The sequence below is a fragment of the Antechinus flavipes genome, chromosome 3 (assembly GCF_016432865.1).
Source record: "Antechinus flavipes isolate AdamAnt ecotype Samford, QLD, Australia chromosome 3, AdamAnt_v2, whole genome shotgun sequence".
Classification (NCBI taxonomy): domain Eukaryota; kingdom Metazoa; phylum Chordata; class Mammalia; order Dasyuromorphia; family Dasyuridae; genus Antechinus; species Antechinus flavipes.
This window is the reverse complement of record NC_067400.1, coordinates 495,194,288-495,212,317: the sequence shown is the minus strand read 5'-3', so window position 1 is coordinate 495,212,317 and position 18,030 is coordinate 495,194,288. Positions and strand designations below refer to the sequence as shown.

The 18,030-nt window shown below is 32.5% G+C and overlaps 1 protein-coding gene across 7 annotated transcripts in view; it reads right to left on the bottom strand.

The window, feature by feature from the left end:
- Positions 1–18,030, bottom strand: part of CEP126 (centrosomal protein 126) — a 108,778-nt gene that overhangs the window by 63,345 nt on the left and 27,403 nt on the right. For 6 of the 7 annotated variants that reach the window (XR_007952109.1, XR_007952108.1, XM_051986857.1 and 3 more), the window contains exons 3-4: positions 9,285–9,430; positions 6,277–6,388 (exon numbers count right to left, since the gene is read on the bottom strand). Coding sequence is in view for 4 of the 7 variants with exons in the window: in XM_051986857.1 (XP_051842817.1) it covers positions 6,277–6,388; positions 9,285–9,430 (258 nt within the window). In the remaining 3 variants the exon portion in view is untranslated. Of the gene's footprint in view, positions 1–416; positions 514–6,276; positions 6,389–9,284; positions 9,431–18,030 lie in introns of those variants that run through there. The other variant, XM_051986858.1, reaches the window with a different exon arrangement.

The following is an 18,030-nucleotide window of genomic DNA, read 5'->3' as shown; positions in this document are numbered from 1 at the left end:
AAAGGTTTGGAAAATAAGAGATGTAATAATGATGACATTAGCAGACACTACCTTCTGTAGCATGTCTTGAAATCTGATTTTCAAGAATAGTTATATAGGACTTAGATGATATGGAAATGCTTTGAGGGCCATCAAGTATATACCCATCTCCAATACTCATATTTGTAGCTGTATCATTAAATAAATGGATAATTAGGTCTGTAGCTATAGTCACAGAAGCAACAAGAAAACAAATAAGGGACACCATTTGCAACAGACATTACCTTGCTTTCTGAAGTGTTAAATTAGAATACTTTTTCCTATCTTATAATCCTTTCCCTTCTATCCTCCCCCATTTCCCCTCCCATTTTAGGTTACCCTCCCCCAAACAAATATTACTAAGTCTACTAAATAGCTAATAAACTCAATACGTTTACCTTTAAAGTTGTTGTCTCAAATTTTTCTTCTCTATTCCTTTCTTCTCTATTCCACTTTCTTCTCTTTTCTTCTCTACTTTCTTCCCCCAGTGAGAAGAGGTGAAGGGACGGACAGAAACAGAAGTAGAAGGACGCATAGAAATAGAAGGCCAAGGTATGGAGGAAGAGGAAGATATATATGAAGAAGAAAGAGGGATTGAGAAAGAGGATGAAATAAAGGAAGAGGAGGGCAAGCAGGGAGAGAGACTTGAAGGCACAGGAGAAAAAAAAGGAGTAACAGCAGAAGAAAGGATGGATGGAGCAATAGAAATAGAAGGGGATGGAGAATTAAGAGGTTTAGGAGAAGGAACCACAGACGAAGAGGAAGAAGAGAGCACAGAAGGAGATGGAGAAGAAGAAATGCAAGTGGAAGGAGAGGAAGAGGTGGAAGTAGATGGAGAACAACAGGGAGGTGGACGAGGGACAAATGAGGTACAGGATTGAGGTACATAAGACGGCACTTTGGTTTGTAGAGAAGATGGTTGTACTGACTGGACAAGATCTGGGTTAACAGGATGCTGAGGCAATTGAGAGAGACAGCCAGGAACATAAGAATGAATGGGAGCTGGTGGAAGATAGTTTGATGAACAGGAAGGCATCAAAACAGGCAGGACAGCTTCCGAATGAACAGGAGAAACAACTAGGCGAGTAGGAAGGGAACGGCGTACAAGGACAGACTTTCCAACAGATGGAGTTGAGAAGCGAGTTGGATGGAAAAGATTGGGTCTAGAAGATTTATAAAATAGCTTGTTATGTGGAACGGGATCAGAGATGGTAGATCTTTGGGGTGGGCGGGGTAGGTATTTAGGAGGTTCAGAAAGAATGGGGGCTGGAAGATGAGGGAGACAGCCAGAAAAACCAGGTGTGAATGTGCTTGGAGGATGGGGGAGATAGATCGTTTGATAAGAAGGGTTTGAAGCAGGTAAAAAGGAATCAGGAAGTTTAGGGGAGACAGATGAACAGAGAGGCATATTTTGTAACTGATGGATTGTAGAAAGAATTGGACAGGTTGGAAGGGTTTGGGAGACTTGATAAGGCACAGAGGCCAGTGGAGGAGACAGCTGATCAGGGCTGGAAGGTGTGGACACAGCTGGGCAGGCAGGAAGGGATCTGGATGATAGGAAGGCATTTTGGATAGGCAGGTAGAGACAGCAATATTAAGTTTCTCTGATTTATATTTTCTTCTTAAGGTCTAAGACTTTTCATTAATTAATGACTCCTTTCACAAGGGGAAAGGCAGGGAATACAGTGGATAGTGTGTCAGGTCTAGAATCAGGAAAACTCATTTTCCTGAGTTAAAATCTGGCCTTAGACACATATTAAGTGTGTGACCTTGGGCAGGCAAGTCACTTAACCCTGTTTGCCTTAGTTTCTTTATCTGTAAAATAAGCTGGAGAAGGAAATGGAGAACCACTTCAGTATCTTTGTCAAGAAATCCCAAATTGGGTCATGAAAGAGTCTTGACCCAATTGAAATGGGTAAACAACAATCACAAACTTTCACAAGGGGACAGATCTATGTATAGAGAAGAAAATAGAAATTTCCCCTTCTAGCTTTTATTCTCAGCAATTCAGAGAATATTGGCCATGAAGATAAGGAGATAGGCAATAAAACTTGGATCAAAGGAGGATGCATTGTAAAATAGCTAATAAGGTTTTCAAAGTCCTTTTTATTAGTGGACTTTCCCCTCCCATGAACTGTTCATAATGACTGACTATATATTTTTAAAAATAGGCAAATACATAAGATATTGGAGATAGGTATATGACAACATTTTGCAATCTACAGATTTAACATAAGATAGGTTTTAGCTTCTTATATTCTTCATGTTATCTCAGAAGAGAAGTCAATTCACTTATATTACTTTGTTAAATTGAGCAAAAGTAATCTATATTGCAGGGATTTAGTTGAAAAGAAAGATTATCTGACTTCTACAAGAATGGGTTCTCTGGGGATTGGGAATCTAGAACTATTATCATTTTTTTTTTTAAGTTTCTGAGAAAGGGGAAAAAAGAAAAGCATAGTTGCTGGATTTAACACTGACTAATTAATTTGATTAATTTTTAACATAATTTTGTGAAATTTAGCTTCTTAAGATTTTTTTATAGATAAGAACTGTATACTTTGCATGTAGATCATATAATTATGGAATTAAACAGAAAATGAAAGGCATTCTTGTATTGTACAAAACAAAATTCAAACTTGTCTTTTATTTTTAAATTTACCAAATTTTCTCCCAGCTTAAAATTGTTCTTAGTTTCCTGAGTTTCTTTATTTGGAGTTAAGATGACAGATCTTTTAACACAAAAATATTTTCTTTGATTTTTCTTAGGGCTTTAGGAAACAGTCGTTGCACTCTGGCTTTTTTTTCTTTTTTGCTCTTCTGCTGTGAACTTACATATTTGTTATATTACTTTATAACCCTTACCATTGATATCTTCCTTCAATATAAGTTTTTAATCAAATTGATAACTGCTATTAGTATCTAGGTGTTTCTTACTTTCCTAATTTTGTAATAAAATAGCTAAAGCCTAAATAAATCATGTCTAAAATAACCTTATTTACTTAACTATTTCCAATAAATTATCCTCTTACATGATCCTTAACAGCTTATATTTGTTCAAAATGAAAGAAAGCAAGTTTACCTTCTTAATTCACCATTCTAAATTGATACCTAATTGTATAGCTAAATTGTTTTACCTATTACTACACTGTGAATTTTTTAATGGCATAGATAATGCCTTAGTTATGTTCATACATTTCCAAGGACTTAATATGTATTTAGAAGTTAGTAAATATTTGCAGGAATGAATTAACTAATATACAAAAAGCTATATATCTAATGAGGATGCATATACATTTATTCATACGTTTATATGTGTGTGTGGTGATCAAAGCCAAGAATGCTAGAGTTTTTTATGATTTGTCATTCATTTCTTTTAATTATATATTATTTATAGTACATATTTATATTATGCATTCAATTATATATTATTTTGCTACTATTTGAAAACCAGAATTATTTTGGTACTTTTCCTATTCTAAGACTTAAAAAGAATTCATAATGTTAAACAAGAAAAGGATCTCTATATTTCCAATGATAGTACATAAAAATCTCATTAATAATAATAGCTGCTATCATGAATGATAGGAAGTTATAAACTCTTAGGAGCTTAGAATGAAAGGGACTCCCCCCAATGTATTTTTTATTAAGTGATTTGAATTCTTTTATTGTTTAGAATTAATCAATGCTTACTAAATGACATAGAAAAAATTTAAATACATTAATACTTTGTTCCCCCTTTTCAGGGTCAAAAATAATTCTATTCGTGTACAAAGATTAGCAGAGAATATGTTTTAAGCCATTTTTCTACTTATGAATTAGTATTGATTCATCTTAACTCCTGCCTAATCTCTTTTTATAAACAATGGCATATAACTATGAGTTGTAATAACAACTAACATTATACTTTATAGATTACAAATTTTTTTGAAACATTTCTGTGAAATAGGAAATATGTTTACCCCCAATTTAACTAAGAAGAAATGGCAGTTCAAAGGGATTGCTATCTCTTGTCATACAGATGGTCATATAGATGGCAAAGCAAGAATTCAAATCCAAGTTCAATGCTCTTCCATTCATAGAAATGGCTAGCTGAGTTTGAAGCTGTGAGATATGACTATTTAGTGAATAAAGTATATAGAGAGATGAGCAGGGGACAAAAGTTGAACACCTACTCCTTCACTATTATTGTTCACAATTACTTCAGCAGTGAGACTCAAATTTATTTCTTTAATCTATGGATTTCAAATGCCTAACTCCATCTGGTTGTCCTGTTAGCTCAAACTTAACTCATTTCAAACTCAATACTTTAAAAACTAAATTCTTACATTCTCCCCAGGAGCCGTCTGTTAATCATCTTCTATTCTCTATATAACTTGCTTTGTATATTTTTGTTTGCTTGTTTTTTCCCAATTAATCTCTTGAGAGCAGGGCTTTTTTTTTAAACCTCTTTTTGTATCCATAGCACTTAGCACAATGTATAACACATAGTAAATATTTAATAGATGATTATTGGTTAATTGAACAACTGATTGAACCAACTCCTATTCCCACCTTTTTTTTTTTTTTTAAACACTACCATTTTTTTTAGCTGTTTAGATTTGAAGTCTGTCCCTTCCAATACAATGCTACTAGTAGTTACAGCCTTGTCCATCTGCTTAGTTCTATCCATTTGCAACAAACCTTATGATGAAACTCACTGACACAATTGTGTTCAAATTTATCCAATACAATTCTATCAGATTAATGTTTCTAAAACATCCTTTTTATAATGTCACTTATTGGTTCCCTATTACTATAAGTATGAAAAAGCTGAACTCTCAAGCCTGATGGTTTTCAAGGTCCCCCAAAATTTATCAGCAACTTTTTCATGCCATTTTTCTTGTTTGGGATACCTTTCCCTCTTGTCTGTTCATATCATATCCATTCTTTTGGGCTCTTATGATATCTCATATTCTCAAAAAACCCTTTCTGAACATTCCATATTAATATCTCTTTTCTCTAAACCCATTGCAAACACAATGAATGTATCACTTATTTTGACAATGAATCATTCTTCTTTACACTGTTTTTAAGCTTTCACAGAAGAGTTGATCCTAAGAATTGTAAGGCACCTTAAAATGAAGTATAGAGGAAAGAGCACTGAATCAGGAGGCAGTAGTAGTGGGTATGAGTCAGGGATCTGACCTTAGGTAATTTTCAAATTAAGAGACAAAGGAGTCTTTAGTGATTACAGGATTTATATCAAGGAAGAACTATTAGAGATTATTTAAGTGTATTTAATTTTATATATGAGGAACCTGAAGCCCATGGAGATTAAAAGACTTAGTTTAAGGGGCAGCTTGGTTGCACAGTAGTTAGAGCACCAGCCCTGAAGTCAGGAGGACCTGACTTCAAATCTGGTCTCAGACATTAAAAACTTCGTAGCTGTGTGACCTTGGGCAAGTCACTTAACCCCAATTGCCTCAGCGGGGGGGGGGGGGGGGGGGGGAAGATTTAGCCTAGCACATAATAGGTATTTAGTAAATCTTGCTGAATCAGATTGTATCAGTCAAAGTATAATAGGTAGTCAGTAGCAGAGGTGATCTCAAATTCTCTGACTCCAAATCCAAACTCTATATTAATGACCAAGTCACTTGATTTTTTTCATATGTGTATGTCTCACTTCTCCAACTTAACTATAAGTTCTTGTAGTAAAGGAATATTAAACTTTTAAAATTTATTTATGTTATTTATTTCTATGAACATTATCAGTAGATATGTAATAACTGAAAAATACAGAATCAAAAAGGGCTTGAAGAGTTTATTTATCCATCCTTTGGCAAGTTTCACTTAAACTACTCTGTACAGAAGTATATCATGGCCTTTTAAAGAGCTCATGATTAAAATCTACAGTGGTTGATAACCTTTTACCCATGAGAAAACTTTCTTATATCCTGCCTCAATTTCTCAGGCTATCATTGCATTCAATTTTTCTTCTATTCTTAGTGGAGATGGATAGAATTTGGTTTTAATTTTTCTAACAATTATTTTTTGTAGCTGATATTGACCTAAAGAGAAAAAATTCTAACTTAACTACATCAACTGCATAAGTCATATTCCACTGTATTTAAATTTCATCTCTAAAAAAGAAACATTGCTTAGCTCCATAATACAGATATTAAAGTACTAATACAGTGACAGAAAAAAATCACAAATATGATGTAACCTAACCAAGTAATATTAAATAATGTAAATAATAATACCAAAAATACTTACTTCCAATTTATTGTAGGTCTTTTGGAAGAGGAAAAGTTAGACTCTTGTTTCAAGCTGAATCCCTGAATTTGTTCAAGAGCCTCTTCTAATCGAGGAACTGGTTTCTGATAAACTTATGTGCATAACAAAAAAAACATGAAGTGGCATAGAATTAATTAATTGTAAAAATAATCTCTTTGGTCTTTTGTATTTCAAGCATCATATAGTTCATAAATAATACAAACTTGAGTTTTATTTATCAAGAAGAAAGATTTTTTGAATTATTTTAAAATTTTTAAAGTAAGTTATTACACCTTAAATTTCTTATAGAAAATTTTAGGGATGTAACAAAGAATTTTGATCATACCTACCTGAATGCCTTCTCTCCATTCAAAAATATTCTGGGAATACCTTTGACTTTCATCAATCTCCATATCTTGCATTATATTTAGGTGTCTAGATGTTTTATCTTCCCAGTAGATGTAACTTACTTGAGGGCAAGGACTGCAGGTTCCATAATAACAATCATATTTGACCCCTATATAGCACTTTAAGGTTTGCAAAGCACTTCATAAACATTATCACAACTTTGTGGGCTAAGAACTATCATTATCTCCATTTCGTTGAAGAGGAATTATAGAGATATGACTTGCCTGTGATTATACAGGCACCATAAGGCAGGATTTTAAATCAAGTCTCTCTTAAATCTAAATCCATATCTTTTCTTTATATCATATTTGCCTTTTTATATATCTCCCCATTGCTCAGCATAGTTCTTTACCCATTGTAGGTACTTAATATATATTCAATTGTTGAACTGAATGATGTAAGTTCCATGTTAGAATAACAATGAATGTTCCCAGATTATCCATTCAAGGTCCTCTCCACATATTATCTTTATTAGGAATCACTGTTTCTTTACAAAACTGTGACCTATGGTAGAAGTAGATCCACTGCATGTACAATGTCTGGGAATCAATCAATCACTCACTCAATAAACATTTATTAAGTGTGTAATATGTGTCAGGCATTGTACTAAGCACTTCAGACAGAAAGAAAGGCAAAAGACAATCCTGTACTCATGGTGCTGACAGTCTAATGGGAGAGACACATACAAACAACTATATCAAAAAAGCCATTTACAGGGTAAATAGGATGTAACAGACTGAGAGAAGGTACTAGAATTAAGGTGAATTTGGAAAATTTCCTGTAGAAAGTGTGATCACTGGATCACTGAATGAATGAGGGTAAGGTATAAAAAGACTGGGGAGGGAGGCAAGTAATAGAGAATATAAAAGCCCAAAGATTTTATATTTCATCCTGAAGGGTGAGCTAGGGAGCCAACAGAGTTTATTGAGTAAGAGAATGACAAAGTCAAATGTACTCTTTTAAGAAAATCATTTTGATAGCTGACTAGAGGATGGACCTCAATGATTAGAGACTGGAGGCATGAGACTAATGGGAAGTCTATATGCAATAGTCTACACATGAAATGATTAATGACAGCCTGCACCAGAGTTATAGCTTTAGCATAGGAGAAAAGGGTAAGGATGTCACAAAAGTAGAAATGACAAGACTTGGCAAAAGACTGGATATGGAGGATCTGAGATAGTCTAGAATAAATCCTTTGCATCTTATGCATTATTTTTTTGTGAGGATGAAATAAAAATTGTCATATGCACAATTTGCAGTTACTACTTTGAATACTTTTCTGGGAACTGGGGAATCTTTTTTTTAAATCTATAAATGGTAACTAACACTTAGACATAAGCTATATCTGAACTTTATTTTGCCAATTTTTAAAATGACTTAAATTTGGGAGAATAACAAACCAAAGTAAGAGACAAACTCTTGACTGTGTGTGAACCAAGGGACTTTGTATGTGTTAGAAGAAGAAGAAATTCGGCCCCAAGCTTACATATATAAGGTACTATGCAAACCTTAAGTTATATATTAGCTATTATCTAATTCAACCTACTTATTTAACAGATGAAGAAACTAGAGAAGTTATGTGACTTGTATGACATCAGAAAACTAGTCAGAGGTGGAAATAGTTCCTAGTCTCCTGATGTCCAGTTTAGTATATCATCTTATTTCTCAGTAAGATAATATTGATCTAGCACAGTGCCTGGCACATAAGAAATGCCTATTTTCTCCCTCTCCCCTCCTTATTAGCATGAACCTTATACTTTAGTTTTTTTCTTCTAGACAAAACCAAACTTATTCTTCTCTCTAAACTTCTTTGCTCACACTCTGTCCTAGATTGTGCTCTCCCATATTGACTCTCAGAGCTAAATCCTACCTACTGATATAAGGTTCTTTCTCAAGCTTTCTCTACTATTCTCTTCTCTGAAAATCTGGGTTGATGATTATCTTGCCATGCAAAATTCAAAGTTGAAATTTAAAAAACAAAAACAGAAACAAGAAGTTCTTATCTCAGTATCCAAAATAAAAACAACAGGGTAATAATTTTGAATCAAATGAAAACTCTAATTCCTTAAGCTGCTGAATTACTGGTGCATGTAAGTAGTATAGTAGAGAGAATTGAGTCTAGAGCTAAAAAAAAAACTGAATTCAAATCTGGTTTCAAACATTTAGTGCCTATGTGACCTTGGGCAAGTCATTTAACCTATCTCTGTCTCAATGTCCTCATCTGTAAAAAGGAGATAAAAATACCTACTTCCCAGGACTGTTGTGAAGATCAAATAAATATAACTATAAAGTTATTAGCCCACAGTAAGTGTTATATAAATGTTATTATGACTATTAGAAAATCAACATATTCTCTAATTTCAACTTCTGATGACCCAATACTTTACTTATCTCTAACTTCAGCTTCTGATGACCTAATACTTTACTTAATTTATGGATACATACATACATAAATACAATATGTATATATGTTATGATTATATTGATCTCTCTTATTTGGTCTTCTGCTTTATCAGTGTATTATTAATTTCATGTCAAATAAATTTGGTGAGAGCTTTTAATTAATTATTTTGTTAGTATATTAGAAAATTATAAACCTGTTCTCCTGCGCTGAGAAGAAGGGACATGAGCACGTTGGAATTTTTCAGTGACTTCTTCAAGCTTCTGTTTTCTTTGTTGAAGAATTTGTTCCCTGATCTGGTGTTCTTTTTCTTCTTCTTTCTTGCGTTTCTCTTCAAAAGCTCTATATTAAAATATGCAAATAGATGACAGAAGCATTATTATTAAGTAGTATATATAATTAAGTAACATTTTAAAATTCACAAGCAAAATAGATTCAGAAGATTATTTAAATCAATTTCATATCTTATAATTTCTCAGAAATAATAAAATTACCAAAAGAAAAAGTTACAGTGACTTTGGATCACTCCAAATTTGGCCAAATGAGTCATTTAGATGTTTATGGAAAATTTAGTTAACCACACTAGAATTCTACTTGGATCACTAATCTCCTAATCTAAGTTGATTTAGGAATAGCTCTAATGTGGCTTTCCTCTCTCCTATTTTCAGAAGTTTTTTCAAGCTCAAAAGCAAGATCACAGGAACTTCCAGAACTTCTGTGTATTTGGTCCAGCCTGGCAGGTACTTGGCTCACCAAATTTTCACAATAACATTTCTAGAGGGGAGGAGTAAACCACAGATAACTATGGACTTTGAAAATGACTGCAATAACATTAGTAATCATCCCTGAAAATAAAATACCCAAAAATACCAATATTTTTATACATAAAATAAGTTAAGCTATAAGCATTAATTAATGTTAACAACATCGTGAAACATATTCTTTATTCATATATTCCCTTTTGAACTTTTTCTTGCTATTATAGTTGTTGCAATCAATGTGAATATCATTCTTTTGGTTCTGCTTTATTCACTTGGCATCACTTAATCAAGTTATTTCATTAGTTCCTATATTAATTATGTAATTGTTACTTCTTAGGTACAATAATATTGTATTGTATTTATATATCACAATTCATTTAGTCATTTCTCAATCATTAGCTATATGGGTTGTTCCCAGTTTCTTTTTGGACAGTTTTCTCTCATGGATTTGCCTTGATATGGTGGAGGGGCTTGCTCAGTGAATCTATGAGCTATGCTGTACAGCACTACCCAAAATGATCAGGCCACAGTACAGAGTTCTGACAAAAGGTGAGGCATGGGAGAAGGAAATGGTAAACTACTCCAATATCTTTGCCAAGACTTTTCTTGAAGGATTAAGAATGTGATTATTAAAAGACACTGTATTGGAAAGTAAGCTCCCTCAAGTTAGGTGTCCAACATGCTATTGAAGAAGAGCAGGGGATATTACAAAAGCACTCCAGGACTAATGAAGCAGCTGGGCCAAAGGATGATAGGAAATTCAACTGTGGATGTGTCTGGGGAGTGAAAACAAAGCCAGACACTATAAAGATCAACACTATACATAAGCCTGGCATGAAACTTATCTGGACTGATTCTAGGGAACCAAGTTAAATTAGCTGTGGTCAAAAAAGAGATATAAAGATTAAACATCAACATCTTGAGCGTCAATGAACTTGAATGAAAATGGATAAATTCAATTCAGTGACCATTACGTATACTACTGATTGAGAAGTGCTGAGAAGAACTGAAGTAGCCCTTATAATTAATAAAAGGGTGAGAAAAGCAGGTTTTAATCTTATAATTTAAAAAATGATAGAATGAGATCTGATCAAATATCAGGCAAACTATTATTCAACATCACAGTAATACAAACCTATGCTCTAACCACTGATGCTGAAGAGGCCAAAAGTGATCAGTTTTATGAAGACCTACATCATCTTCTAGAAATAAGACCAAAAATGTCATATTCAGCATAGGGATTTGAAATAGGAAATCAAAAGATAATTGGAATAACAGGCAAATTTCATTTTAGAGTACAAAATGAAACAATGCAGAAACTATGAGTTTTGTCAAAATAACTCATTGGTCATAACACTTCTTTTTCAACAACCCAAAAGGCAACTTTACATTATGTTATGGTCAATCTTGAAATCAGACTGATTATATATTTTAAAAGGTGGAGAAGCTTTATGCAGTTATTCAAAACAAGACATGAAACTATCACTCAGATAATGAACTTATTACAAAATTCATATTTCAAATGTTGAAGAAAGTAGGGAAAACCATTAGACCATAGAAATATGGTTTAAATGACATCCCTCATGAATATGAAATAGAAGTGATGAACAGATGTAAGGAATTAGACATGGTAGACAAAGTGCCTGAAGAACTTTGAAAAGAAGTCTGCAATATCGCATTGGAGGCAACAACAAAAAACTTTCCAAAGGAAAAAAAGTGCAAGAAAACAAAATAGCTGTTTGATGAGACTTTATAAATACCTGAGGAAAGAAGGAAAAAGTGAAAGGGAAAGGGGAAAGAGAAAGATAAACCCAATTGAATTCAGAATTCCAGACAATAGTAAAATGATTTAAGGTTTTCTTAAAGCAGCATGCAGAGAAATAGAAGAAAACAACAGAATGGGAAAAACAGGAGATCTCTTCAAGAAATTATGAGATAACAAAAAAAATTCATGAAAAAAACAGGCATGATAAAAACCAAAAACGGTGGGGACTTAACAGAAGCAGAAGAGATTTAGAAATTAAGTGATCAAAATTTACTGAATAACTATATAATAAAGATCTTAACTTCACTGATAACCTGCTTATCATGATTAATGATCTAGAATCAGATATCCTGGACAAAGAAGTCAAGTGGACCTTTGCTAACAATAATAGTAGTGGAGATGGTAAGACTCTCAGCTGAGTTATATTAGATCCTAAAAAACGATGCTAATGGCTGGTAAGAGTGCTGCACTTAGTGTGCCAATAAATTTAGAAAGATAAACAGTGCCCATTGGACTAGAAAATATCAGTTTACATATCAATACTAAAGCAGAGCAATGCCAAGAATGATCAAATTATCAAATAACTCTATTTAATATGTCAGGAAGATTATGCTTAAGATTCTGTGAGCTAGACTTCAGCAATATGAGAACCAAGAATTACCAGAAAAGCAAGCTAGCTTTTAAAGAGGAAGAGGAACTTGAGACCAAATTGCCAACATTCTTTGAATTATGCAGACAGGAGGACTTTAATGACTTCTTTTCATTGACTACACTGAAAGCTTTGACTGTGTAGATCACAACAAAATGTAGCAAGTTCTTAAAGATACTGGAGTCTCAGGTTATTTTACTTAACTCCTGAAGAACTAGTATTTGCCAAGAAATAATAAAACCAAATATGGAATAACTGATTAGTTTAAGATTGGGAAAGGAATATGGTAAGGCTATATTTTGTTTAACTTATAGGCAGAGTACATTATATAAAATGCCAGTTTGGACAAGTCAAAAGCCAGAATTAAGGCTTCTAGAAGAAATCAACAATCTCAAATATAGAGACAATAATACTCTGATTGCAAAAAATGAACAATTAAGAAGCTTCTTGAAAGGGTGAAAAACGAGAGTGTAAAGGCTGGATTGAAGTTTAAATTAAAAAAAAAAAGATTAACAACTGGAAAAATATCACTTGCTTATAGGTAGGCTGAGGTAATATAATGAAAATGACAATTCTATCTAAATAAATCTATTTATTCATTACCATACAAATCAAACTGCCAAAAATTATTTTATAAAGCTAGAAAAAATAATAAAATTTATCTGGAAGAAGTAAATTTCAAGAATATCAAGGGAATTAATGGAAAAAAATGCAAAGTAAGGTAGCCTAGCAGAACCAGACCTAAAGTTTTATTATAAAGTGACAGTCATCAGAACCAATTAGTACTGGCTAAGAAATGAATAGTGGATAAGTGGAATAAACACAATAGTCAATGACTGTTGTAATCTAGTGCGGGATAAACCTAAAGACTCCAGTTTCTGGGATAAGAACTCACTATTTGGCAAAAATTGGGGAAAAAATTGGAAAATACTATGGCAGAAACTAGGCATTGACCAACATCTCACACACTATACCAAAAGGAAGTTAAAATGGATTCATGATTTAGAAATAGTGATACTATAAGCAAATTAGGAGAGCAAGAGATAATTTACCTATTAGATATGTGGAGAAGGAAAGAAGTTATTTTTTATTTTTGATAGTATTTTATTTTTCCAAGTACATGTAAAATAGTTTTCAACATTAATTTTTTTTCTTTTTTGTTTTCATTTTTATTATATCTTTTTATTTACAAAATATACGCATGAATAATTTTTCAGCATTGACCCTTGCAAAACCTTCTGTTCCAACTTTTCCCCTTCTTCCCCCCATCCTCTCCCCTAGATGTTAAATATGTTATAAAGCATATGTTAAACACAGTATATGTATACATATCTATACAGTTATTTTGCTACACAAGAAAAACTGGACTTAGAAATAAGGTAAAAATAATCTTGAGAAGGAAATAAAAAATGCAAGCAGACAAAAACAGAAGGAGTGAAAATGCTATGTTGTGGTTCACATTCATTTCCCACAGTTCTTTCGCTGGGTGTATCTAGTTCTCTTCATTATTAAACAAATGGAACTGATTTAGTTCATCTCATTGTTGAAGAGAGCAACTTCCATCAGAATAGATCATCACATAGTATTGTTGTTCTGCTCATTTCACTCAACATCAGTTCATGTTAAGTCTCTCCAGGCCTTTCTGAAATCAGCCTGCTGGTCATTTCTTACAGAACAATAATATTCCATAACATTCATATACCACAACTTATTCAGCCATTCTCCAATTGATGGGCATCCATTTAATTTCCAGTTTCTAGACACTACAAAAAGGGCTGCCACAAACATTTTTGCACATACAAGTCCCTTTTCCTTTCTTTAAGATCTCTTTGTAATATAAGCCCAGTAGTGACACTACTGGATCAAAGGGTATGTACAGTTTGATCACTTTTTGAGCATAATTCGAACTTTCTCTCCAGGATGGTTGGATGTATCAGTGTCCCAGTTTTCCCACATCCCCTTCAACATTCACCATTATCTTTTCCTGTCATCCTAGCCAATCTGAGAAATGTGTAGTGGTATCTCAGATCAACATATTTTTATAAAAATTTGTGTTCTAAATTTTTCTTCTTCCTTCCCTTACCTCCACCACCTCTAAGACAGCAAGACATCTGACAAAAGTTAAATATGTGCAATTCATTTAAACATATTTCCATATTTGTCACATTGTTCAAGAAAAAATAAGACTAAAAGAAAAAAAAATAAGTTAAAAAAAGGAAACAAACAAAAATGGTGAAAATAGTATGCTTCAATCTGCATTTTCTCTCTGGCATTATGATTGTTATTATCCATCCCAAGTCTATTGGAATTGTATTGAATCATTGTTTTGTTGAGAGAAGCTAATTCTATCATAGTTGATCATCAGATAATCATTGCTGTACGTTTTCCTTGTTCTGCTTACTTCATTCATATATGAAGCATCACTTCATGTATGAAAGTCTTCTCAGGCTTTTCTGAAATCAGTCTACTCATCATTTTTTTGTAGAACAATAATAAATATTATTACATTATATTACATTCATATTCTATAACTTATTCAGCCATTCTCCAATTATTTCCAATTCCTTGCCATCACAAAAGAGCTTCTACAAACATCTTTACACATGTGGGTCCTTTTCCCCCTTTTATGATCTCTTTGGGATATAGATTAATTTTTTCAAGCTTTACAAAATTTTTTGGCAGTTTGATTTGTATGTACTGGATAGATTAATTTAGGTATCAATTTTATTATATTAGTTCAGCCTACCTATGAGCAATTGATATTTTTCCAATTTTTTAGATCTAACATTGTGTGAAAAGTGTTTTGTAATTGTGTTCATATAATTCTTGGCTTTGTCTTGACAGATAGACTCTCAAATATTTTATATGGTCCACAGTTATTTTAAATGGAATGCCTTTTTCTATCTCTTGCTGTTTGGTTTTGTTGGTCACATAGAAATAGCAATAATTTACATGGATTTATTTTGTATCCTGATAAAGTTAACTGTTTCTAGTATTTTTTTTAGTTGATTCTCCAGGATTCTCTAAAAATACCATTCTATCATCTGCAAAGAGTGATAGTTTTGTTTCCTCATTATCTACTCTAATTCCTTCAATTGCTTTTTCTTTTCTTATTGCTAAAGCTAACATTTCTAGTAAAATGTTGACTAATACTGGTGATATTGGGCTACTGATAGGTGGTCAAAGAATGTGAAAAGACAATTTTCTGATGAAGAAATTAAAGTAATTTCTAATTATATGAAAAAATGCTCTAAATCACTATTAGAGAAACGCAACTTAAGACCACTCTGAGATACCACTATAAACCTCTCAGATTAATATGATGGCAGGAAAAGATAATGATAAATGTTGGAAGGGATGTGGGAAAAGTGGGACATTAATACATTATTGATGAATTGTGAACTGATCCAACCATTCTGGAGAGCAATCTGGAACTATGACCAAAAGACTATCAAACTGTGCATACCCTTTGATGCAGCAGTGTTTCTAGTGGGTTTGTATCCCAAAGAGATCATTAAAAAAGGGAAAAGGACCCACATATACAAAAATATTTGTGGCAGCCTTTTTGTAGTAGCAAGGAACTGGAAATTGATTAGATGCTCATCAGTTGGAAAATGGCTGAATAAGTTATGGTATATGAATGCTATGGAATATTATTGTTCTGTAAGAAATGGTTAGCAGGATGATTTCAGAGAAACTTGGAAAGATTTACAACAGATTCTAAGTGAAGTGAGTAGAATCAAGAAAACATTGTACATAGCAACAAGATTATGTGATGATCAACTGTGATGGACTTGGCTCTTTTCAACAATGAAGTAATCTGGGCCATTTCCAATAGACTTGTGATGGAGAGAGGCATCTGCATCCAGTAAGAGGACTATTGGATTGAATGTGGATCACAATAGCATTTTCATCTTTTTTTGTTGTTTACTTGCTTTTTTTTTCCCCTTTCACATTTTTTCCCTTTTTGATCTGATTTTTCTTGTGCAGCATAATAAATGTGGAAATATGTTTAGAAGAACTGCACATGTTTAAACATATTGGTTTACTTGCTGTCTAGGGAAGGAGGTTAAGGGAAGGGAAGGAGAAAAATTTGGAACACAAGGTTTTATAAGGATGAATGCTGAAAATTATTTTTGCATGTATTTTGAAAATAAAAAGATATTATTAAAAATGTAAATGCTAGATGATTCATTTATCAGTTAAAAGAAACTGTAACGTTTTAAGTCCTAAAGTGTCAATAGATAGATAGATACATAAACTGAGCAATAGAAAATTGATTCCCCCTGTATATTTTCTGATCTTTTCTTGAAAACATTTCTATTGTTCAGGCCAAACTTGCCAGACTTGACTTTTGTTGAAATGCACTGAAATAATCTGGGCATAAACAATGTAGTCCCCCCTAGGGGATGGACAAAACTGTTACCAATCTTAAGTTTAGAATTGCTTTTTATCCATTAATGGATCACATTTGTATAATGCTTTATAGGTTGTGAAATTTATCTCACCATCAATCTTGTGAGAATTGTACTTAGAAAACTAACTCATTAAATAATTACAAACTATTATTGGTGGACCAATCTGGATTAATTCAATGAATTAATCAATATACATTTATTCACATGTCTACTAGTACCAGCTTGGTGCTATTATATATTGGGAATACAGAGATAAAGAATTAAATAGTTCCTACTCTCAAGAAGCCTACATTAGATCTATAGATTGAAGTATATATGATATTTTTGATTACATATTCAGGTATTCACTTGTGTTGGTATAGATATTTATCATTCCTTTGTTTTAGAAGCTGATTAACTGGAAGTATGCACATAGTTAAGTACTTTAAAATATTTTATAAATTGAATGAGATTAAACCACTTGAACAAGGGTTCTAGTTCTGGTATTGATCCTTTTGATTCCAAGTTGAATTGTGGTCTTTCCAGCACACTGCTACTGAATGTGGAAACTTATTTTTATATTCAATAATTTTATTTTTAATTATGAAAGTTTATTTTTAAGTGAAATTCTAAAACTTCTCAGAAGGCAAGATTAAGGCTTTATAAACAGATTTAGGAACTTTTAGAGATGTAGCTTAATTTAGTTGCTAGTTTTTGAATGCTATTTGAAATCAACTTTTTGCTAACATTCAGATGTTATTACCAGATTTTCCAAGGCTCTTCAGAATGAGTTAACTTAGCAACCCAATGAAGGAAATTATTCTTTAGTCTGTAATTTTTTGGTCAGAACAATATCACCTCATGCAGGATTTTTATCAGATTGGAGTTAATCGTGTGGTATGCTGAAATTAATAAACTAACAAAGTAAGATCTCATTCATTTGTAGAGATTTACTACTATTAGAAAAAAAAAGACTGTCACATTTAAAAAGTATTATTTAAACAGTATTGAAGCATCCTTACAAAAAACCCACTTATGAATAGATTATTTGATTTGCAAGTATCCTAAGCAAGAGAAAAACAAGAAATGTAAATAAATTAAATTACCAAGAAAATGAAATTTAACTAAGAAAAATGATAATAGAGTAGTAGATTTAAAGGGAAGCAATGATTCAAGTCATTTCAAGCATAGTCTATTATACTGAAATATACTGGCAAATTTTATTGGTATTTGTTTTAGTATTACTGAAAAGTTCCATATGGGATTAAGAATGATTTTCAAAAAGTAAACATGTATTATCCCTTTTGTTTGGCAACTATTGGTTAAAAATGTTTTAATATGAAAGCTATCTTGTGGTGCTGTTGCATTTG